General features: G+C 44.4%; 1 protein-coding gene across 4 annotated transcripts in view; it reads right to left on the bottom strand.

The window, feature by feature from the left end:
- Positions 1-1,684: 1,684 nt before the first annotated feature.
- si:ch211-180a12.2 (uncharacterized) overlaps positions 1,685-25,215 on the bottom strand; it is a 73,326-nt gene continuing 49,795 nt past the window's right edge. For 2 of the 4 annotated variants that reach the window (XM_055921108.1, XM_055921084.1), the window contains exons 10-13: positions 19,019-19,366; positions 18,481-18,759; positions 17,796-18,065; positions 14,350-14,701 (exon numbers count right to left, since the gene is read on the bottom strand). In XM_055921108.1, coding sequence (XP_055777083.1) covers positions 14,670-14,701; positions 17,796-18,065; positions 18,481-18,759; positions 19,019-19,366 — 929 coding nt within the window. In that variant the 3' untranslated portion in view covers positions 14,350-14,669. Of the gene's footprint in view, positions 3,526-14,349; positions 14,702-16,328; positions 16,500-17,795; positions 18,066-18,480; positions 18,760-19,018; positions 19,367-25,215 lie in introns of those variants that run through there. The other 2 variants (XR_008759287.1, XM_055921094.1) reach the window with 2 other exon arrangements.

Here is a 25,215-nt window from a genome sequence, read left to right as displayed (position 1 = left end):
AAACAGCAGAGGGAGGACCCTCCTATCCACATCGATGGGACAGCAGTGGAGAAGGTGGAACGTTTTAAGTTCCTCGGCATACACATCACGGACAAACTGAAATGATCCACCCACACAGACAGTGTGGTGAAGAAGGCGCAGCAGCACCTCTTCAACTTCAGGAGGCTGAATACATTTGGCTGGTCACCTAAAACCCTCACAAACTTTTACAGATGCACAATAGAGAGCATCGTGTCGGGCTGTATCACCTCCTGATACGACAACTGCACTGCCCTCAACCGCAGGGCTCTCCAGAGGGTGGTGCGGTCTGCACAACTCATCACCAGGGGCAAACTACCTGTCCTCCAGGACACCTACAGCACCCGATGTCACAGGAAGGCCAACAAGTTAATCAAGGACAATAACCATCCGAGCCACTGGCTGTTCACCCCGCTACCCTCTCAAGGCCATCAGACTGTTAAACAACCATCACTAACACAGAGAGGCTTCTGCCTACATAGACTTGAAATCATTGGCCACTCTAACAAATAGATCACTATTCACTTTATTAATGCCACTTTAATAATGATGTTTACATATCTTGCATTACTCATCCCATATGTATATACTGTATTTTATACTATCTTGCCTATGCCGCTCGGTCATCGCTCATCCATATATTTATAGGTACATATTTTTGTTCCATCCCTTTACTTAGATTTGTGTATATTAGGTAGTTGTTGTAGAATTGTTAGATTACTTGCTGATATTTCTGCACCGTCGCAACTAGAAGCACAAGCATTTCACTACACTCGCAGTAACATCTGCTAACCATGTGTATGTGACCAGTAACATTTGATTTGATTTTGTGCAAGTATAAAAACATGTTGACTCACCCTACTTGTAGAGAAACGCCAATGCCATCCTCCTCTCTTTCATGTTGACGAAACGGTCTATCACTCTGTCATACAGTACACACTTTTATTTTTTGTTGTCCTAGGCTACCTGGCTAAAATACTTGCTCACTTGCCTAACTTCCATTCATGGGCAACGTTAGCTAGTTAACATTAGCTTTCTACATCTAGCTACATATTGAACTTCCATCCAATGTATGAATTAATGGTTGGCTCAGAATGGCCGTTATAATCATTGGCCAGTATGGAGAATTAAGTAAAACCACAAGTCCAAATCCCTATCTCCATCCATGGCCATTTTATATCTCGAATGGGCCATTTTAGCTAGCTAGCTAGCCACCGGAGGCCAACAATACAATGAGACGCAACCATTCAAATTTTTATCTCAATGACATATGCTCTCAATGGGAGTGACGCCAAAATCCAGGCTGGCTTCCCTTGACACTTTTTTTGGGTGCGCCAGGACCATTCACAGTTGAGCTCGCTCAGTTTAGCTCAACGCTGATTGGTCAATTTTGTATACTTTTTTTTATCATGGGAAGCCAGATGCTCACTGGCTTCCTTTGCCTTCAATGCTACGGGCAGCAACAATGTCATACTCATTTGGACCAGACAGCATCAGATAGATGGCCTACATTTAGAGAGACAGAGGGCTTGCTCAAATGATTTCTCCTGTGAGATACACTCCTTTTGCAAATTGAAGGAAAATTATGAAACAAAGGGAGACGAAAGATACATTTTTGTTTTTTTTATTGGTACATTTTTGTTGGGAAGCCTAGCTTCCCTTGTCATCCATCAATCAATCAATCAATTTTATTTTATATAGCCCTTCGTACATCAGATAATATCTCGAAGTGCTGTACAGAAACCCAGCCTAAAACCCCAAACAGCTAGAATGCAGGTGTAGAAGCACGGTGGCTAGGAAAAACTCCCTAGAAAGGCCAAAACCTAGGAAGAAACCTAGAGAGGAACCAGGCTATGAGGGGTGGCCAGTCCTCTTCTGGCTGTGCCGGGTGGAGATTATAACAGAACTATGCCAAGATGTTCAAAAATGTTCATAAGTGACAAGCATGGTCAAATAATAATCATGAATAATTTTCAGTTGGCTTTTCATAGCTGATCATTAAGAGTTGAAAAACAACAGGTCTGGGACAGGTGGCGGTTCCATAACCGCAGGCAGAACAGCTGAAACTGGAATAGCAGCAAGGCCAGGCGGACTGGGGACAGCAAGGAGTCACCACGGGCGGCAGTCCCGACGCATGGTCCTAGGGCCCAGGTCCTCCGAGAGAAAGAAAGAGAGAAGGAGAAAATTAGAGAGAGCCAAGATTTTCAAAATGTTCATAAATGACAAGCATGGTCAAATAATAATCAGGAATAAATCTCAGTTGGCTTTTCATAGCCGATCATTAAGAGTTGAAAACAGCAGGTCTGGGACAGGTAGGGGTTCCATAACCGCAGGCAGAAGAGTTGAAACTGGAATAGCAGCAAGGCCAGGCGGACTGGGGGCAGCAAGGAGTCACCACGGCCGGTAGTCCCGACGTATGGTCCTAGGGCTCAGGTCCTCCGAGAGAAAGTGAGGAGAAAATTAGAGAGAGACAAGATTTTCAAAATGTTCATAAATGACAAGCATGGTCAAATAATAATCAGGAATAAATCTCAGTTGGCTTTTCATAGCCGATCATTAAGAGTTGAAAACAGCAGGTCTGGGACAGGTAGGGGTTTCGTAACTGCAGGCAGAAACAGTTGAAACTGGAATAGCAGCAAGGCCGGGCGGACTGGGGACAGCAAGGTGTCAGCATGCCCGGTAGTCCTGACGTATGGTCCTAGGGCTCAGGTTCTCCGAGAGAAAGAGAGAACGAGAGAATTAGAGAGAGCATACTTAAATTCACACAGGACACTGGATAAGACAGGAGAAGTACTCCAGGTATAACCAACTGACCCTAGCCCCCCGACACATAAACTACTGCAGCATAAATACTGGAGGCTGAGACAGGAGCGGTCAGGAGACACTGTGGCCCCATCCGAAGAAACCCCCGGACAGGGCCAAACAGGAAGGATATAACCCCACCCACTCTGCCAAAGCACAGCCCCCACACCACTAGAGGGATATCCTCAACCATCAACTTACAATCCTGAGACAAGGCCGAGTATAGCCCACAAAGGTCTCCACCACAGCACAACCAAGGGGGGGCGCCAACCCAGACAGGAAGTTCACGTCAGTAACTCAACCCACTCAAGTGACGCACCCCTCCTAGGGACGGCATGAAAGAGCACCAGCAAGCCAGTGACTCAGCCCCAGTAACAGGGTTAGAGGCAGAGAATCCCAGTGGAGAGAGGGGAACCGGCCCTGGAGAGACAGCAAGGGCGGTTCGTTGCTCCAGAGCCTTTCCGTTCACCTTCACACTCCTGGGCCAGACTACACTCAATCATATGACCTACTGAAGAGATAAGTCTTCATGAACACACACCACTGCCTGAAGTACACATCCAGTGTCCCAAACAGTGTACCTTGCTCCAATGGCGGTCCACTAACGACTGTAAACACCTGTGAGCAGTCCCCAAGAGCCAACACAAATGGGAAGAGTCTGGTCACCTCCACCTGGAGCAGGTACTCAACCATGTAGGTCCCAACCTGTTAGAGAAATCATTTGATTTTAGAATATGAGGACTTGTGCAAAGCAAGGAGGCACACTGACAATGCCATCACAAAATTTAGTTTGGTTATTTTATAGCCAATTACACTGGTGTAGGAAGGGTTCTCAACGAGATGGACATTTCTATCACGCTGACCCCTACCACTGCGCTCGTTGTCAGCAGGATGATTGTCCCATTTGCTATAATGAAGCTTGTGTGATTTAAATAGTATGTTTATTATTTTCCTGATTGTGTTTCGATAAAGAAGGTATCAAACTCAGCAACCTAAAGGAAGGTTGTTAATCATGGATGAAATGTCAGGCATTTTGTTTATTTAAATGTATGCTTAACAATAATTATTTAATGTTTGTACCCTTACATTTTTATATAAGAAACTGAGTGTCTTGAGGGGAGTGTAAGGAAAAAAATTAATTAGCATTACATTAAGGTTTATATAAATTATAGGTGTGTACAATCCTGTTACTCTGGTTGTGTAAGTTGCTGTTTTCACATAACTCTGTACCTAATTCACCACGGCTGTGCACATCTCGTGTTCTTACCCCCACCCTCTGTACTCTGAAACTTGCATGTTCAGAACGAAGTCTCTCCTTATCCTCTATTCTTAGAACAAACAGTTCTTAGTACTCGCAGGAGAACAGAGGACTCCGCATACTTGGCCACCTCATCCAGTAGATATTTGTTGGTTCGACACATTGAGACGGTTGTGGTGGATTAAGGAAATGTCGAATAAAAACCATGAGCTGGCGCACACTCAGACTTTTTATGTAGAGGTGCTGAGTAACTGCGAACAAACTATAAGCTAAAGAGTCGCACACCCCATATATAAACTCCCATTAATTTATTGGGTAAATCACAAACGTTTCAGCATCACTGTGCCTTCGTCACCCTGAAGAAGGCACAGTGAAAACCTTCCATACACGTGATGTAAATTGTGGGCCACGATCGGAGACGATATCCTCCGGAAGGCCATAGTGCCGGAAGACCTTCTGGAACAGTGCCTCTACGACCTGGAGAGAGGTACGGAGAGAGGGATGAAACTGCTTCATTTTGAGAATCTGTCAAAAAAACACCAAAATGGTGGTGAAACCATCAGAGGATGGGAAAATCAGTGACGAAATCAACGGACAGATGAGACCAAGGTTGCTGAGCCACGAGATGTGGAAGGAGTTTACCTGCTGGAGCGTGCCAGGGAGATTTAGATGGAGTACATACACAACATGAGTTGACATAGTGTGCTACATCCTGCGCCAAAGTGGACCACCAGTATTTCTCAGAAAGGGATTGAGTGGTGCGGGTGATACCTGGGTGTCCAGTGGCGAGGGATGTGTGCCCAGGTCAGCAACCAATCTCTGACCCCCGTGGAGATGTAGCTGCACTCCGGGGGCCAGGTGGCAGGAGCCCTCTCCAGACCCTGGTGGATGCCCACATCTACATCCCAAAACACGGGGCTAATAATACAGGAGGACCGATTAATGGGCTCGCGGAAACTCACAGGGCCCTCCACCAACGTGGAACCACAGGGTGCGGGAGAGCACATAATCTGACATTCTGGTCCCCAGGCGGTAATCCTCCCCTCTGACTAGGAGATGGTGGGATTATGGAGTTGGAGCCACGGGAGGCCAAGGATGACTTTGTGCAAGGGTGCAGAGGTAATGAGGAAGGGAAGGTTTTCCTGGTGCTTGGGTCCCACGTGGAGAGTGAGTGGAGCTGTGACAGATCCCAATGGTTGCATATCCAACGCTTGGACTGGAAATGGAGAGGAGAGCAGCTTTGAGGTCATGTGCAGGAAGGAGGCAAGGGCCTGGTCCATACAATTCCCAGCAGCACAGGAATCCACTAGAGCTGTAGAAACAATATATGAGGGACAGCCAGGTGAAATCCATACTAAAAAAGGTTTGGCGGAAAGTGATGATTCACACCTAACCCAAGAGATGGATGATCACGGGGCCATCCCTCGGCTCTCGTGGATTCCGGGTTGGGACACTATTGAAGCTGGTGCCCCTCCTGGCCACATTAGGGACAGAGCCCCAACTGTCTCTGACAGTGTCGCTCAGCCACGGGGAGTCATGTGGCCCCTACCTCCATTGGTTCAGGCTCTGACTCAGAACAAAAGTATTCAATTAATTATACGCTTCTTTTAACAATCAGTTTTAAAAATACAAACATCTTTCAACATGTACCTGGCAAGACTTTGTGTCGCTTGGTGTCCACAGTCCTATATATTAATGTGTGTGTCTGAGGAAGGTGGTGTTTACAGAATACCCACTGCGTGTAAGGCTTTTATGTTCTTCTTTACCTTAAGGCTATAGGTTAAGAAGCCCCTGTTCAGGGTACGCTCAGAGCGAGGTCCTCCTTAAGAGGCCACAGCTGAGGTAACTAGCAGGACTGAGTTGAGTAGATAAGTGTTCTTAAGTGAGGTATCCTTGGGCATGATTGTTAATCAGCCAGTTGAGGGCAACCTAAAGTCCCCCATAGTACTGAATTGAACACAGTAGGACTGGTGAGGTGAGGTTTGTTGGAACGAGGGCCCGGAGCCTGGCACTAGTCCTGGCGAAGCTCTATTAGACGAGGGACCTGCGCTCGGTGACACCGGAAACGACACTGGCCCCGGCGAAGTCTAATTATAACGTGTTGTGTCAGTTATTCGGTTTTTGTTGTTGTTAACAAGCATGCCCTTACAAGGTTACTTGTAAGGTATTATTGTGAGTGTTTCGTTATTCCTGGTACTTCACCTGAAGTAGAGGCTAGAAAATACGAGGTAAGATTGGATTTTTGGGACAGTGTTACGCAGTTAGATGGAAGACATTGGGACTCTGTAGGTAGTTTTGCATATCTGGATAGACAAAAGAGGATCTATACCACCGTTATTGCAGTAGGTGATATTCCGGTGTGGAGGCAACGTTCTGCCCTAGGCTCATCGACTATATAAAATGTTGATAATGGTATGGGTTTCCCTGTGTTTTTGGAAAGAGTCTAAAGTATAAACAGCGCTAACTGGTTTTCTTTATTTGTCAACCCCTGTGTGTGTGTGAATGGAGCAGGAGCCATGGGTGCACACTGGAGCAGAGGACACGGCTTGCCAGACCCCTTGACGGGACCCCTGAAGGTTATGGCAGATAAGTGGGGAAGGGACATTCTTGGTCAGGTGCAATTATGACATCGGGAAGGTGGCTTTCCATTGACAGGGACACTGAGTGTGACACTGTTAGACGAAGTTAGGGAAAGACTAACAGATTATGAAGGGACTAAGAAAGGCAAGAAAGATAAGATAGACTGCGTTAAATTGAGCAAATGGAGGCAGACAGGCGCACACAAAGGCAGGAACCATTCAGTGTAAAGCCCCGTCAGAACCAGTAGAACAATACAGTGAGCAAGAATAGGAAAGACAATGAGAGAGATTTCCCACCTCCCTATTCTTCTCCTCCCAATCTCTACCCAGCACTACCTGCGCCCGTTGCTGCGGCTGCCACTGTGGACCTCCTTCCTCCGCATCCACAAGATGCCAGAGCTCTGCTTCCCACAGCGCCACCTCCCCCAACACCACAGTTCACGCCAGAAACAGCGCCTGATGTCGACTCCCCTGTGATGGCTGTGATAGATCGAATGGTTTCTGATCTGGCGCTGGTGGTGGGGATGATGTCAACTCCTAAACCACAAATGAAGGGTGCGGCTGGAGGAGCGAGATGGACAGGCAGAAAGAGTCGCAACCCGTTCCTCGAGGGCGCTCCTCCAACCAGCCCAGACGTTGATAAGACTCAGGAACTGCAAGCCGCCCAACTAACATTCTATCAAGGAGCGGTGCCAGCAGCGACTGGGGGTGGTGCAGGTGGTGGTGTGAGAGCCCGACCGGGTGTAACCTGTTTTTCATGCGTAAGACAGGCCACTACGCTGCAAACTGTTCAGCACAGCAGCCGAGGGGAAGAGGCAGAGGTGGACCAAGAGGCAGAGGAGCCCCAAGGGGGGCCGCTAGAGGACATTGGCCAGCAGGAGCTCCAGGACTGTGGTATCCACCTGCTCAACAGCCATGGCAGCCGCCACCCAATGAATGGACGGGGCCCGCCTCACGAGGAGGCCCTCCGCCACAATGGGGGCCTTCAGGGAAGCGGCCAGCCTGGGCAACAGCAGACGGGGCCACCGGCACAGACGACCCTGTACAATCCAGATCCAGGCCAGGAACAGGAGTAGGAATATTGACATGAAGGGGAGACAGGAATAGTTGTGTTATAATCGTCAGAGCAACTAGAGCTTTTGATTTTAACGAGTCACACCCTTCCTCGAATTGAGCCAACAGTGGAGGCTCGCGTCAATGTTGAGTCGATAATTTTTCTTGTTGATACCGGGGCTGCAATGTCTGTGATTAACTGTAAGGCTATGAAAAAATCTTCCGTGTCTAGTGAAACAGTCAAGACAGTGGGAGCTTCAGGTCTCCCCTTAAGGGAGCATGTAACCATGTCCCTCCCTGTCGCCTTTTGTGAGGAGTGTCAGCATCAATTTCTCTACTCTGACAATTTCTCAGTCAACCTAATGAGCAGGGACCTCTGGTGCAAATTGGGCATTAATATAACATGTGGCCCCTCTTGGCTCACTGTTATACATGAGAAGGAGGGGGAGCAATTGATGCTGATGTCTGAGTTTTGGGACTGGTATTATACATGGGACGTTGATAATGAGGTGCTTGATATTGCTCGTGATTTCTCAATGGTCTAAACCCATTGGGGCCACGAGGGCAGTTTCATGTCTGAAGCAGGCTTACATTGCACCTCCCACTTTTCACCATTGACAAGAGACCTGAAATATGAGAACAAAATGGCTGTTAGAAAGTGTAGCATCAGAATTAGTACAGTGCGAGGGTTTGTATTGTAGCAGGGATTTCTGTCCATTAGGGGTTAATCTAACTCATGCACAGAAAGAGCTCTACATGTATGAGGATAGCGCACAACCTGTGTCGTTTCCTAAATAACACAGAGTTGGGTGGGCGGATACTGGGGTTTGGATGAAGGGAATGGTGAATGCTGTTCATTGGGAAATGCGTCCAGATGGGCCAACCTATTCACCCAGCACATGAATGTTTTGTTACCCGTTTAGCTGCAAAATGCCAGTTGACAGTTGGGAGAGGCAAGCATGAACTTGATCAGCCCTAATTTGTCACAAACATCATGCTCTTGAGTGAGGACTCACCCCTCTTGCAGGGGTCCCCAATTGCCTATGGGCGAGGGATAAGTATGATTTTGGTCGAATGAAAGGGACTGAGCCACTTGTGGTTACTGCTACAGACACCAGGTGCCCCTCAAGAGTACAGTATCCACTCAGTAAAGAAGCTATTGCTGGTATTACTCCTGTACATGCTTCATTGGTAGAGAAGGGAGCGCTAGTCCTGTGTCCAGAGTCCCTTGCAATACCCCTATCTTGCCAGTAAGAAAAGCCTCAGGGGATTGGCGTTTTGTTCAAGATTTAAGGCCAGTTAAGAATGCTGTCTTTGTCTGTGCCCCTGTGGTTCCCAATTCAACTACGTTGTTATCTGCAGTCCCAGCCACAGCTAATTCGTTTCTGTTATTGAGCTGGCTAATGCTATTTTTTAGCATTCCCGTTGCACCAGTGTCACAGTTCTGGTTTGTTTTCACGTTCCTCGGAAAGAGGTACACTGAGTCCCCAGCAATTGGAAAGTAAGAATGTTTTGAATTGTTTGGACTGAATAGGATGGTGAAACTCATAGCAGAAACTGGCCTCCCTTGGGTCACGGTAATGCCATTGATGTACATGAGGGGTCGGGCACATAGAACTACTGGGCTGGCCCCCCATGAGATTTTGACGGGTGGACCTATGAGAATGCTAAATACCCCTCTCCCAAAGAACAAGCTGACCCTGATGGGCTGCGATGACGATATGGTAAGTTACTGTACTGCTCTAAACAATGTTCTGAAGGCTATTTTTCCCAGGGTGAAAGCATCCTTGCCCCATCCCATGGTGGGAATCCTACATAAGCTTCAACCTGGTGACTGGGTAATGGTCAAGGACCTGAGGAGGAAGCACTGGAACCAGCAGAGGTGGACTGGACTGTTCCAGGTGTTGCTGATAACCCCCACCGCTGTTCGAGTAGCTGAGGGGTCTACGTGGCGCCACGCCAGCCACTGCAGGACGGTGCCATACCACCAGGGGGATGATGGTCTTCAGGATGGCGCAGGGTTGTCGTCGAGGGACTAGATGGCCATGGGAGAGCCAAGCTGAGACTCTATGAATCATGGTGTTTGCCTTTGTTCTTGGCTCTCTCGTTACAGTTGCCATATGGACAGTGGTGACTGAAGAGGTGCCAAACGATGAACTGAACGGAAAGGGGATCAGCATTTATATCATGCAGACACAGTGGACTGTGCCAGACGCCAGAGAGATGACTGTGCTATTTGCTGTGAGGAGGCGTGTGTCTAGCAATCTGTATTTTCTGTTTCTCATTTCTATTTTTTGTATTGTGATAATGTCTTGAGGAATAAAGGTTGTAAACTCAGTTTCCCAACAGAGGAAGCTGACATGAAAATAGAGTACTCAACAGTGAGATTTTCTAATTAATGAATTTTATTGGTTTTCATAACCTGTACCATGTAAGTTGCCAAGTATCTATTCTTATTCTCTAAAGAAGGAACCTAGTCATGGTCGCACCTGTCGTTTGATTTCCTGACTTATCTTCCCCCATCACAGGGAAACACTACTATCCTGGTCGTTGTGGATCGTTTCTCTAAGTCCTGCCGTCTCCTTCTTCTGCCTGGTCTCCCTAATACACAGTGCCTGAGGATAAAGTGTCTGATCGGGGTCCCCAGTTCACTTCCAGGGTCTCATGGAACGTCTGGGGGTCTCGATCAGCCTTACCTCAGGTTTTCACCCCGAGAGTAACGGGCAGGTGGAGAGAGTTAACCAGGATGTGGGTAGGTTTCTGAGGTCCAATTGCCAGGACCGGTCGGGGGAGTGGGCAGCGTTCGTGCCCTGGGCAGAGATGGCCCAGAACTCGCTCCGCCACTCCTCCACTAACCTCTCCCCCTTCAAGTGTGTATTGGGGTATCAGCCGGTTCTGGCTCCTTGGTATCAGAGTCAGACCGAGGCTCCTGCGGTGGACGACTGGTTCCGGCGCGCGGAGGAAACATGGGACGCTGCCCATGTTCACCTTCAGCGGGCCGTGCTGCACCAGAAAGTTGGCGCAGACCGTCACCGCAGTGAGGCCCCGGTGTTCGCACCCGGGGACCGGGTCTGGCTCTCGACCCGAAACCTGCCCTTCCGCTTGCCCTGTCGGAAGCTGGGTCCGCGGTTTGTGGGGACATTTAAAGTCCTGAGGAGAGTGAGTTTGTTACAGGTTACAGCTTCCCCCCGATTACCACATTAACCCCTCCTTCCATGTGTCTCTCCTCAGGCCGGTGGTGGCTGGCCCGCTCCAGGAGTCTGAGGTGCGGGAGGTTCCTCCGCCCCCTCTGGACATCGAGGGGGCCCCGGCGTACTCTGTTCATTCCATACTGGATTCGAGACGTCGGGCGAGGGGCCTTCAGTACCTCGTGGACTGGGAGGGGTATGGTCCGGAGGAGAGATGCTGGGTTCTGGTGGAGGACGTGTTGGATCCTTCAATGCTGCGAGAGTTCCACCGGGGGATCGCTCTACGCCTTGCCCTCCGGGTCGGCCCCGAGGCCGGTGTCGACGCGCTGCTGGGGCCGCACATCAAGGGGGGAGGGGGGGGTACTGTCACGACTGAAGTCGATGCCTCTCCTTGTTCGGGCGGTGTTCGGCGGTCAACGCCACCGGTCTTCTAGCCAACGCCGATCCATTTTTAATTTTCCATTTGTTTTGTCTCGTTTTCCCACACCTGGTTCTCATTTCCCTCATTATGTGTTGTGTATTTAACCCTCTGTTCCCCCCATGTCTTTGTGTGGTATTGTTTATTGTAAGGGCTTGTGCACATTATGTTTGACTGGTGTGCGTCGGGTTATTATTGTGCCCATACTTTGTATTTCTTATGCTGTTGGTTTTACTATTAAACTGCTCCGGCTATTATCAAGTTCTGCTCTCCTGCATCTGACTTCCCTGCCACCAGATACGCACCCCTTACACTTACCTCATTTTCACACACTGTATATAGATTCTTTCTATTGTGTGATTGACTGTACATTTGTTTATTCCATGTGTAACTCTGTGTTGTTGTTTGTGTCGCACTGCTTTGCTTTATCTTGGCCAGGTCGCAGTTGTAAATGAGAACTTGTTCTCAACTGGCCTACCTAGTTAAATAAAGGGGAAATAAAATAAACTATAAAAAGTCTCAGAGCTCTACGGACAATTCCTTCGACCTCATGTCTTGGTTTTTGCTCTGACATGCACTGTCAACTGTGGGAACTTTTATAGACAGGTGTGTGCCTTTCCAAATCATGTCCAATCAATTGAGTTTACCCCAAATGGACTCCAATTAAGTTGTAGAAACATCTCAAGTATGATCAATGGAAACAGGATGCACCTGATCTCAATTTCGAGTCTCATAGCAAAGGGTCTGAATATTTATGTGCATAAGGTATTTCTATTTTCATTTTGTCATTATGGGGTACTGTGTGTAGATTTAGGAGGAAAATGTTTTATTTAATCAATTTTAGAATAAGGCTGTAAAGGGTCTGAAAAAGTCATTTGGAAAGTATTCAGACCCCTTGACCCCTTGACTTTTTCTACATTTTGTTACACATTTTGTTACATTACAGCCTTATTCTAAAATGGATTGTTGTTTTTTCCCCCCATCAATCTATACACAATTCCTTATAATGACAAAGCAAAAACATGTTTTTGGAAATGATTGCTAATTTATAAATCACATTCACATAAGCATTCAGACCCTTTACTCAGTACTTTGTTGAAGCACCTTGGCATCGATTACAGCCTCAAGTCTTATTGGGTATGACGTTACAAGCTTGGCACACCTGTATTTGGGGAGTTTCTCCCAGTGTTCTCTGCAGATCCTCTCAAGCTCTGTCATGTTGGATGGGGAGGTTGGCTGCACAGCTATTTTCAGGTCTCTCCAGAGATGTTTGAATGTCCTTGAATCCAATCGGAGACTTGTCCCGAAGCCACTGTCTTGGCTGTATGCTTAGGGTCGTTGTCCTGTTGGAAGGTGAACCTTCGCCCCAGTCTGAGGTTCTGAGTGCTCTGGAGCAGCTTTTCATCAAGGATCTCTCTGTACTTTGCTCTGTTCATCTTTCCCTCGATCCTGACAAGTCTCCAAGTCCCTGCCGCCGAAAAACATCCCCATAGCATGATGCTGCCACCACCATGCTTCACCATAAGGATGGTGCCTGGTTTCCTCAGATGCGTAAGTGCGACATCGGCGGATGCGGTGGATTTAGATGCATCCAATGCAACAACAAAAAAACCTGACAGATTATGATGGGTATTCCTTTTGTAATGTTACTTAGATTTACGCACTGGTCCGTCAATCGACTCTAGTTAATAGACACTTATTAAAACGTATGTTTTTATTTAACAGAGAAACATGTTTTTCATAAAGTTGAACATGTGCTCTTTATGACAGAATGTTAAAATTAGGTGAAACAAAACATTTTTTCGTACCAAGTTAAACTTCTCAAAAGGCACAGAGTTGGTGGAACGACCCAGTAATAGTAACAAAAGCTAGTACCATGGACAATTGTGCATAATATATCATTCTCTGTAGGCTATAGAAACGGTGTCCTTCAGTAAATTATTTTAGCGCATAAACGCACCCAAACTGTCCAGAAAGTCCTCCCAGCATGAGAAAGGGGGCTTGCTGGTGAGTCCATCTTCTGGTGTTTCGGTGGCGTCTTCGATAAGGTGATAAACTTCAGATCAGAGTAGGCCTACAACAAACTGGAACCTGAGGTAAGCTACTTCTTGGTATTTATTATTTTGTCAAACGCAGAGACAACATAAAATCCCATTAGTCAGTTGTAAAAAATAGGCCTATTAATTGTCCTACAAATAACTTTGCTGATGAACGGTCTAAACGTGAGCAAATTAAAAAATGGGCATGTCGGTAACAGCTCATAGAAATGTTGTTCTTGAGGCTGAGATGTCCAGTATACATCCATATGAGGAAGAGGATAACTGAACGCATTACTCATTTTGGCACGTTGCATGCGCATCATTGCGGGAAGCGAGATCGATAGGATCGATAGTGCACGGCTGCAATGTAGGCCATATTAATATTTGAAAACTATGTCTAAATCTATTACTTTATATCAAGATTTGTTGCAGACAGTGCTATACCACATGGATTCTTAATCACCTGGCAATTGGAACATTCTTTCACTGACCCATGTCTGCTTGACTATAAAAAGACAATAACCTTGTTCCTTTTCTGTATAAGAGTCCAAATCTACAAGAGCAACCAAAGTAAACTAAATTAATATGTTAAATGTTGCTTTGGCTACACAAGCACCAACCCGATGATACAGCTTATGCATTGACATGGCACAGAACATAAGTAATATAATTATAAATAATTAAAAGGTTAATACTTAACTAAGAACATAAGTAATATAATTATAAATAATTAAACGGTTAATATTTAACTATTAACACTGAGATCAAGGCAGAAGTGTGTGAAATGTGCAATGTGAAGGCATGTGAAATGCACTCCCCTTGTTTCAATAGTGGTTAAGGTGAAAGCAAGAGACAGAGAACCACGTCTATTTTTGAAACGCATCAGGCTCACACATTTTGTCCCCATGCAAAAACAATGAACAACACAGTACAATGTCAGCGTAAAGGAAGATAGAACTGTTTTGTCCCCCCAACTAAAATGAAATGCTGCACAAAAAGTGAACCAAGATTTTATTGACAAAATTACATTTTCGAAAATGTATATGTTTTTAGAAGATTATGCGACAAACGTTGCGCTGAACCTGAAACGAAACATGACATGAATATGAAATGTATGAATATTACAATTACAAATGACCTTATGCGGGAACAAGCATCAAATCAAATGTATTTGTCATAAGCTTTGTAAATAACAGGTGTAGACTAACAGTGAAATGCTTACTTATAGGATAAAGTGTGACATCCTGAGGAGTCGTATACCATAAGTATTTTATATCTATGTTTTATAAAATAAACACCTTCTGTAGGCCCCATTCACAGTGAAGATGAAACCTCTTCATTGGGCTCTGCAACAACAAAAAAGACAGGAGTTAGAGGTATGTCTTGTTCATAAGTATGTCCTGTGATATACTGTACGTTGCATATAAGTTAAGTGTATTTATTGTGATGCATTATATTCATTAATTAATGGGGCTTGCGAAAGCAAAAGTGCCAACTTTGAATCTTTGACAAATTTTTGACTTATTACACTGTAGTTACACTGTATTATTAGTGGGGTTTGTGAACGCAAGACCCCCATTTTAAATCTTTGACATACTTCTTATTTTTGATTTTTGATTCCTCCTACGCTGTTTAAACTATAAACGTCATTCAAACGTCAAAACATGCAGATCGGTCTGGATTAGTGTGCTTGTAGAACATTTTTTGATATCTTTTTACTTTTTAAACTATTACACTTTTTGTCCTCCATCCACTTTCATGGGATTTCCTCAGCATTCTAAAGGCCGCATTGTGACATCATCACTTTCAACATTCCATTCACTGTAAATGCAATGATGCAACTTTTAACACAAATCAGCTACCTTGACCACTTTGCCAACTACTTCTTAGACAAAAGGTTAGAACATGTAAAATCTTCCTCTACTTCTCTGCTTTTCGAATCTGAACTCAGAAGTAATATCAACGACATGTCATCTAACTTTTTCCAAACTGCCATTTTGACCACTCCCCCCAAAATTCTGATAAAATTGTTGCATCACTGCTTGGTACGGCAATTGCTCGGTCTCTGACCGCAAGGCACTACAGAGGGTAGTGCATACGGCCCAGTACATCACTGGGGCTAACCTTCCTGCCATTCAGGACCTTTACACTAGGTGGTGTCAGAGGAAGGCTCTAAAAATTGTCAATGAACCCAGCCACCCCAGTCATAGACTGTTCTCTCTACTACCGCATGGCAAGCGGTACCGGAGTGCCAAGTCTAGTACAAACAGGCTTCTCAACAGTTTTTACCCCCAAGCCATAAAACTCCTGAACAGGTAATCAAATGGCTACCTGGTCTATTTGCATGTGCCCCCCAACCCCTCTTTTATGCTGCTGCTATTCTCTGTTTATCATATATGCAGAGTCACTTTAACTATACATTCATGTACATATGTACATACTACCTCAATTGGCCCGACCAACCAGTACTCCCGCACATTGGCTAACCGGGCTATCTTCATTGTGTCCGGCCACCCACCACCCGCCAACCCCTCTTTACGCTACTGATACTCTCTGTTCATCATTTATGCAGGCACTTTAACCATATCTACATGTACATACTACCTCAATCAGCCTGACTAACCGGTGTCTGTATGTAGCCTCGCTACCTTTATAGCTTCGCTACTGTATTTAGCCTCGCTACTGTATTTCACTGTCTTTCTACTGTTGTTTTTATTTCTTTACTTACCTACTGTTCACCTAATACCTTTTTTGCACTATTGTTTAGAGCCTGTAAGTAAGCATTTCACCTATTGTATTTGGCGCACGTGACAAATATACTTTGATTTGATTCAGATCCTTTGCTATGAGTCTCAAAATTGAGCTCAGGTGCAGCCTGTTTCCATCGATCATCCTTGAGATGATTCTACAAATTGCTTGGAGTCCGCCTGTGGTAAATTCAATTGATTCGACATGATTTGGAGAGGCACACACCTGTCTATATAAGGTCCCACAGCTGACAGTGCATGTCAGAGCAAAAACCAAGCCATGATGTCAAAGGAATTGTCCGTAGAGCTCTGAGACAGGATTGAGTCGCGGCACAGATCTGGGGAAGGGTATCTTGAAGCATTGAAGGTCCCCAAGAACACAGTGGCCTCCTTCATTCTGAAATGGAAGAAGTTGGAAACACCAAGACTCTTCCTAAAACTGGCTGCTTGGCCAAACAGAGCAATCAGGGGAGAAGGGCCTTGGTCAGGAGGGTGATCAAGAACCCGATGGTCACTCTGACAGAGCTCCAGAAGGTTCACCTTCCAACAGGACAACGACCCTAAGCACACAGTCAAGACAACGCAGGAGTGGCTTCGGGACAAGTCTCTGAATGTCTATGAGTGGCCCAGCCATAGCCCGGACATGAATCCTATCTTACATCTCTGGAGAGAACTGAAAATAGCTGTACTGTGACGCTCCCCGTCCAACCTGACAGAGCTTGAGAGGATCTGCAGGAAAGACTGGGAGAAACTCCCCAAATACAGGCGTGCCACCTTGTAGCGTACCCAAGAAGACTCAAGGCTGTAATAACTGCCAAAGGTGCTTCAACAAAGTACTGAGTAAAGGGTCTGAATTCTTATGTAAATGTGATATTTCAGTTTTTATTTTAATGTTTTTGCTTTGTCATTATGGGGTACTGTGTGTGGATTGATGACGAAAAAAAACAACAAGGCTGTAATGTAACAAAATGTGGAAAAAGTCAAGGGGTCTGAATAGTTTCCGAATGCAATATACAAACCTATTCTACGTAGTTCTTCAACTACCACAAAAATACTTTTAAAGAGTTGCCATCACTAGATCCGCCATCATATTTCTTGACACAAATAATTGCCTAAAACCTTTTCATTACATCATCTTTCAACTAAAATCAAATTTAACTTACACTAAACGTTTCACAAAGGTAAATCGCGCATCTATTTATCTGAAACCCACAGCATGAATGATTGAGTTGCTTTGCTTTCCTAAGTGTTGTCCTCATGATCCTGCCTTTTATTGCCATCTTCTGACAGAAGATCGCTTTGTCCTATGTCTTTCTTCTTTCAGTTTTCACACGCAACAACTGTAGTTTAGACATTTTTTGCGATCTAACTAATCAAAAGAAATAAAGGTTGATATAGTAGTCTATCAAAAATAATCAGACCAATTATTTTACTTTGTCCATATGTATGATTTGCTTTAAATAGTAAAGTAAAACTTTTTAAACTTCTTCCATAACCACAAAAATACTTGTAAAGAGCTAAAGCAAGCCCAACAACTTTACTTTTAAAGTTACCATCTAGTTCATATATGCTATTACTTTGACAGCATAGCAATGTTATAGTATAACGGTTTCATTGGATAGGCCTGTATGTATTATGGTATAGACATATTACATTTGAATGATTTTATAGGATAAGCAGTGTAATACAGTACCTGTCCATGTTCGGTGCACAGGCAGCTTAAGGGCCGGGTGGGTGATCTCCACGCTCACTCTCAGTCGTGCTCTCTCCTCCCCTCTGGGCCCCTTTCTCACGTTCACCCTGTTTATGTGCAACGTTTCCATGCCTTCTTCTTCCTCCTCCCTACTCTCATCCTCCACCTCCATCTGCGTCACCTTTCTCTCCACGTTGTTGTTCTCTCCGTCTCTTGCGTCAATGTACTCTATTCCTTCCGTTTCGGGGTCAGCGACCGCGGCTTCTGTTTCTACAGACATTAAGAGGTATAAAGAGATATTTGGTCGCTTTACTGGATAAAATGTGAACGCATGTACAAGTACTGCATAGGATTTGTATTACTAATGAATATGCTTATGAAATGTTGCACACTTACAGCTAATGTTTAAACTTAAATCATAAGCGCAATGAGTTTTCACGAGCACACATAACCTTGACTTAATTAGCCACAATAGCATTAGCTTGGGTCGAAACAGGGAGATGTTCAATAAGGCAAATCGTTGCAAATTGTTTTGAAACTGAAAACTAAAATTAGCGTTTCATATTAGACAAATGCTTGTAGTCCCTCCCTTTTCAGTCCTTTTTCTTCCGTTTGATGCTTAATGGACACAATCCAGTTCTAACATGGACAGGTACTGTTTCACTAGTGTTAATAAAAAACCCACTAAGTGTGTGTCCGTTTTTCCAACTGTCCGTCTGACCATTTCCGTCTGTCTGACTGAGCCAGCAAGTGGATCTCTCCAAAGCGCACACACTCCTAAACTCTCTCTGTCCGTCCACTCCCTTCCCGCCTGTCTCGTTGGACACCAGCGGTATGAGGGTGGTGCCCCCTGCTGCCCAGAGCACTTTAGCTTTTGGGTGGCCTCCCGTCAATAGGAGATTGAAAACCCCAACACCCTCGCTGGTCCAACGGACAGTAAGAGAGGAGGGGATGGAGGGAGCAGCTGGGAAAAAGAGAGAGAAAAAGGGAGGATTAAAGGTCAAAGTATTTGGAAAATGTATAGTAGATAGAATTCCTTGAATGTACATATACTTAAAAAAAAAATATATATACTGTTTGATAGGTTATTCATAACCTATAAGAAAGTGCATACGACCAGTTACAGTCTTAAAACAGTTGGCGTACTGCTAAACAACATTTAAATGAAGTCTATACTAACAATGTTCACATTACATGAATGTAGACTAGAGAGAGACAGGTACCGATAAGAATGTTTCTCCACCGTCTCTCGATGGGCTCCTCCAGCGAACAGTGCTCCACTCGGCACACCACCCCTCCCGCGCTCTCCTTCTTCTCTTCATTTGTTCCCCCCTTCCTCAGAGTGGCGTTGGCACGGTAGGTACTAGGACCGCTCAGCAGGGGCCCCCAGACTTCTCCTCCTTCTAGCACCTCTTCCTCTCGGTCATCCACCTCTCCTTCTCTCAGACGGAGCCAGGTGACTGAGATGCCTGGAGGGTAGAACCCAGTCATGTCACAGCCCAATGTCAAATGTTGACCAGGGGAGGAGGCAGAGCTGATGATCTCGGACACATTGGGCCTCTTTATGAAACCTGCAAGGAACAAGATGTAATTGAAGATGAGTGGAATACATTTAGTCATGACCAATGTTCCCTCCAAAAAAAATCCGCACTGAGCAAATTTCAGGTGTGTCGAGCGCAAAATGTAACGTTCTGTGCAACTTCCAGCACATGTTTACTGTGACCACTGAGGCTGTACCCGCTTTAAATTACAGTTTTAACAGTGGCCATGTAGGCTACTGTGGCTATTTGATCATAATGTACGTCTAACCAGTGTCGCCAACCATCAAAAACAATGGAATAAATGCATCCCATAACATTTTAACATGGAAATAGCTGTTCTATCATTCAGCCTACAGTAACAGCCAATGTGTGGTGTTCAATTTAGGCCTACATTCAATGAGACTTTTGAAAAAAAACATGCAGGGGTTGACATTAACCTGTTTATCCACTTGTCCTTCAGACAAGGAGGCGACTGAAAATGTTGTGTTGTTTAATGGAAGAAACCACTTTACAAAATAAAATGCATTATTATTCTGATACCATTATTACAGAGAATCAGACAAATGATGCTACCCTCTGCCTATTGGCTACTTAGCTTATTCAAGACCGCCTCAAAATACAACAGTACCCCATTAAGACAAAGCTTTTCAAAGATGTCTAGAAATGTATTTGTTTTGTGCTCTTGCAGGAAACAATGACTCCCCTACTGCTGACTACAAATTATCTGGTTCACCAACTACTTCTCATATAGAGTTTAGTGTGTCAAATCGGAGCGCCTGTTGTCCGGACCTCCGGCAGGTTCTATGGGAGTGCCACAGGGTTCAATTCTCGGGCCGACTCTTTTCTTTGTATACATCAATGTTGTCGCTCTTGCTGCTGGTGATTCTCTGATCCACTTCTACGCAGACGACACCATTCTGTATACTTCTGGCCCTTCAATGGACACTGTGGAAACTAACCTCCAGATGAGCTTCAATGCCATACAACTCTCCTTCCGTGGCCTCCAACTGCTCTTAAATGCAAGTAAAACTAAATGCATGCTCTTCAACCGATCGTTGCACGCACCTGCCCGCCCGTTCATTATCACTACTCTGGACGTATCTGACTTAGAATATGTGGACAACTACAAATACCTAGGTGTCTGGTTAGACTGTAAACTCTCCTTTCAGACTCACATTTACCTCTTTGGGCTAGGGGGCACTATTTTCACGTCCGGATGAAAAACGTGCCCAAAGTAAACTACCTGTTACTCAGGCCCAGAAGCTAGGATATGCATATAATTGGTAGATTTGGATAGAAAACACTCTAAAGTTTCTAATACTGTTCAAAATAATGTCTGTGAGTATAACAGAACTGAAATGGCAGGCAAAACCCCGAGGACAAACCATCCCCCCCCCCAGAAAAATTAATCCTACCACTGATTTCAATGGCTGGCACTTTTATTATAAGGCGAAATCCTCCCCGATTGCAGTTCCTAGGGCTTCCAATCGATGACAACAGTCTTAAGAAAGAGTTTCAGGCTGTTTTTTTGAAAAATGAGGTAGAAGTTGTGGTTTTTGTAAGTGGCTCCCATTTTGGCTTGTAGTGTTTACATGCGCATGGACGAGTGCGAGTTCTTTTTGTTTATCTCCGGTAAAGACAATAACGATTCTCCGTCTTAAATTTGATAGTTTATTTACGTATATGGGTACCTAAGGTTTGATTATAAATGTTGTTTGACTTGTTTGGAAAAGTTTATTAGTAACGTTTGGGATTCATTTTGTATGCATTTTCATGGAGGGAAACCAGTGGATTATTGACTGAAGCGCGCCAGCTAAACTGAGTTTTTATGGATATAAAGAAGGACTTTATCGACCAAAATGACCATTTGTAATGTAACTGGGACCTTTTGGAGTGCCAACAGAAGAAGATCTTCAAAGGTAAGGCATATTTTATATCGCTATTTCTGACTTTCGTATCACAACTGCCTGGTTCAAAAATGATTATCATGCATTTGTATGCGGGGCGCTGTCCTCAGATAATCGCATGGTATGCTTTCGCCGGAAAGCCTTTTTGAAATCTGATACCGCGGCTGGATTAACAAGAAGTTACGCTTTATTTTGATGTATTGCATGTGTATTTTCATGAATGTTAAATATTTACAATTCTGTATTTTTAATTTGGCGCCCTGCAATTTCACCGGATGTTGTCGAAGGTGTGCCGCTAGCGGCACGCCTAGCCTAAAGAGGTTTTAAGCATCAGCTGTCAGATCACTGGACCTGTACATAGCCCATCCAACTACCTCATCCCCATACTGTATTTATTTATTTATCTTGCTCCTTTGCACCCCAGTATCTCTACTTGCACATTCATCTTCTGCACATCTACCTTTCCAGTGTTTAATTGCTATATGGTAATTACTTCACCACCATGGCCTATTTATTGCCTTACCTCATTTGCTCACACTGTATATAGACAACAACAAAAAAATCCTATTGTGTTATTGACTGTATGTTTGTTTATTCCATGTCTAACTCTGTGTTGTTGTATGTGTCGAAATGCTTTGTTTTATCTTGGCCAGTCGAAGTTGCAAGTGAGAACTTGTTCTCAACTAGCCTACCTGGTTAAATAAAAAAATATTATTTTTATTTTATTTTTTATAAATGGATTTAATAAAAAGGTATCACTAGTCACTTTAAATAACACCACTTTAATAATGTCTACATATCCTACATTATCTCATATGATTATACTGTATTCTATACCATCTACTGCATCTTTCCTATGCCGCACGGCCATCGCTCATCCATATATTTACATATTCTTATTCATCCCTTTATATTTGTGTGTATAAGGTAGTCGTTGTGAATTTGTTAGATTACTTGTTAGATATTACTGCACTGTCGGAACTAGAAGCACAAGCCTTTTGCTACACTCACATTAACATCTGCTAACCATGTGTATGTGACCAATAAAATTTGATTTGATTTGACAAAGGCCTCTCCAATAGTAGTACCAAAACATTGAAAGACGGTTCTCTCAAAAGTGAGTTTACAAGTTGATCAACTTTCAAAGCAGAATTGCTTTCCCATTGTTTCCTCAAATGCAGTGTATGATATACCATTTTGTAGTGTAAAAAACTGAAATTCAAATGTTGCTACATAAGACCGAATCCAGGTGGTGAGTCACATATGGAAATGGTCTATTTGTATATAGGCCTACTGCAGCTTTGATTGTTTATGCCACACCGGTCTGTGTAAACTAGTCTGGGCTGAGAAGTGCATATCAATGCAATAGAATCCTACTCCGATGCGTTCTGCCGACAACAAAATCTCTTGCGTAATTCGTTTTGTTTCGGGATGTTGCATTGAAAGTGGCTAAAATTGCACTGATCCCAATTGTCACAGTAAAGGGAAACGTTGATAGTGTTAACAGGAAACACTCTAGAACAGTGTTCACCAACCTTTTCTGAGTCGAGATCACTTTGAGTCAAAATGCAAGCCAAGATCTACCGCTCAGATTTTTTTTTTTTAACATGACTCAAAAAACGTAAGCCGTGCAACAACATCCAACTTTCAGAGAGGGAGAGAGAGAAACACAGCTGCATGTTAGCTCTCACATTTTTCAACATGTTTTTTTACAAAAAGATAGATTTGGAGTTAGATCAACTTTGTTTTTTGGTAGGGACATATACAGGGCACTACACTCCACAGCATAACCTTCACTCCAAATCAAAACTTCAAACCTCTACAACCTAATTTTGGACAAAAGGACCTGGAAGGATTAATACTACCAAGCTACCATCCAATCTGGAACTCAGACAGACCAGATACAATTTCAATTAGCACTGACGTGTGAAGTGAGAGGGCCTTTGAGCCCAACAAATGGCAGGCTACCCTACCCAAATCCAAAGGCCTTGAAGCCCCCTCCTGCCATTCAGAAACCATCTACTGGCATTTTCTACAAGAAATCTGCCTCCAGATAAAAGCTTCTCCAAAATGGGTGTGACACATACTCCCGTTGCCTGCTGCACTGCTGCTTGGATTCCACCTGGCGATCTGTTCTCCGTCTGCCCTGGTTGTCTCCCCCTGTCTGGTACAGGTACCCCCACCACTCCCCCCTCTCTCCCGAGCTTTCGCTCGCCTCCAGCACACAGGCACTGTTGGGGCGAGTGACTCGAACGTACAATGGCTAGCCCCAAGTCGTTATAATTGTTTTCTTGTGCATTTTGCTATTTGCCTCACGACTCCTGCATGCTTTGTTGACTATGAACTTTCTTGTTTACCCAACCGTGGGACATACTATGTTTGTTCCCACACTCAGTACTCTGACTCTCTATTGGTTACACGGACTCTTGGCCTCCCATCCTATTCTAACCACCTCTCGCCGGCTTTGTATTCATGTTACCTGATGAAATTGCTGTATAATATGATCTTGTTTCCATCTAATGCACATTCAAATGTCATAAATCAGCACTGCAGAGCTCTCCCTGTCCTCTGCTGTGCATTGATTGTATTACTGTTGATGATATCTGGAAATGTACATGTACACCCTGGCCCATCTATTGTTACTAGCCCCAATTTTGACTTGTGCTCTGTTATCTGTTTCACTGATTTCTGCTCTCGTAAAAGCCTGCTTAAACCTAAGGCAGAAAGACTCCCTAAAACTTTCTCAGATTATTACCAATCCCATAAGGTATGACTCCAAACACCCAGAAAAGGCTACTCTCCGCGATGTTATCCTCACAAATAATCCTGATAGGTATTAGTCTGGTGTTTTCTGTAATGACCTTAGTGATCACTATTTTACAGCCTGTGTTCATAATGGCTGCTCAGTGAAACGACCTGTCCTGATTTGTCATAGAAGCTTTCTAAAAAACTTTAATGAGCAAGCCATCCTTCATGACCTGGCCTCTTTAAATTGGTATAGAATCAGCTTGATCCCCTTTGTCGAAGACGCTTGGACCTTTTTAAAATATATTTTCACTGATATTGTTAACAAACACATCCCCATAAAGAAAATGAGAATTAAAAACAGGTTCAGCCCCTGGTTCGACGGTGATCTTGCAGAGTTACTCCACCTCAATAATTTCATTTGGCGAAAGGCTCAGCACACGCATACTTAGGCTGACTGGCTCTCGTTCAGGCAAATGAGAAATAAGTGCACTCAGGCTATCCGGAAGGCCAAAGTTAGTTACTTTAAGGAGCAGTTCTCTCTCTGTGGGTCTAACCGCAAGAAGTTCTGGAAAATGGTTAAAGACCTGGAGAATAAACCCTCCTCCTCACAGCTGCCCATATCCCTTAAAGTTGATGATGTGGTTGTTACTGACAAGAAGCACATGGCTGAGCTTTTAAATCACCAATTCATTAAAGCAGGATTCCAATTTGACTCAGCCATGCCTCCTTGCCCGTCCAACATTTCCTCATCTCCCACCCCTTCTAATGCGACTAGCCCCGATGCTCCTCCCTCTTTTTCCCCTGTCACGCTACAAAGTTTCTCCATGCAGGCAGTCACTGAGTCCGAGGTGCTAAAGGAGCTCCTTAAACTTGACCCCCAAAAAACATCTTGGTCAGATGGTTTATACCCTTTCTGCTGCCCCTATAATCGCTGGGGAAGTTCCCATTGCTTGGAAGGCAGTCACGGTTCGTCTTTTATTATAAGGGGGAGATCAAGCTGATCCTAGCTGTTATAGGCCTATTTCTATTTTGCCATGTTCATCAAAAGTGTTCGAAAAGCTTGTCAATAATCAACTGACTGGCTTTCTTCATGTCTATAGTATTCTCTCTGGTATGCAATTTGGTTTCCGCTCAGGTTATGGATGTGTCACTGCAACCTTAAAATGTCCTCAATGAGGTCACCATTGCCCTTGATTCTAAGCAATGTGGTGCTATTTTTATTGA

The sequence above is a fragment of the Salvelinus fontinalis genome, chromosome 1 (assembly GCF_029448725.1).
Source record: "Salvelinus fontinalis isolate EN_2023a chromosome 1, ASM2944872v1, whole genome shotgun sequence".
NCBI classification, from domain to species: domain Eukaryota; kingdom Metazoa; phylum Chordata; class Actinopteri; order Salmoniformes; family Salmonidae; genus Salvelinus; species Salvelinus fontinalis.
This window is presented reverse-complemented; position numbering and strand designations above follow the sequence as displayed.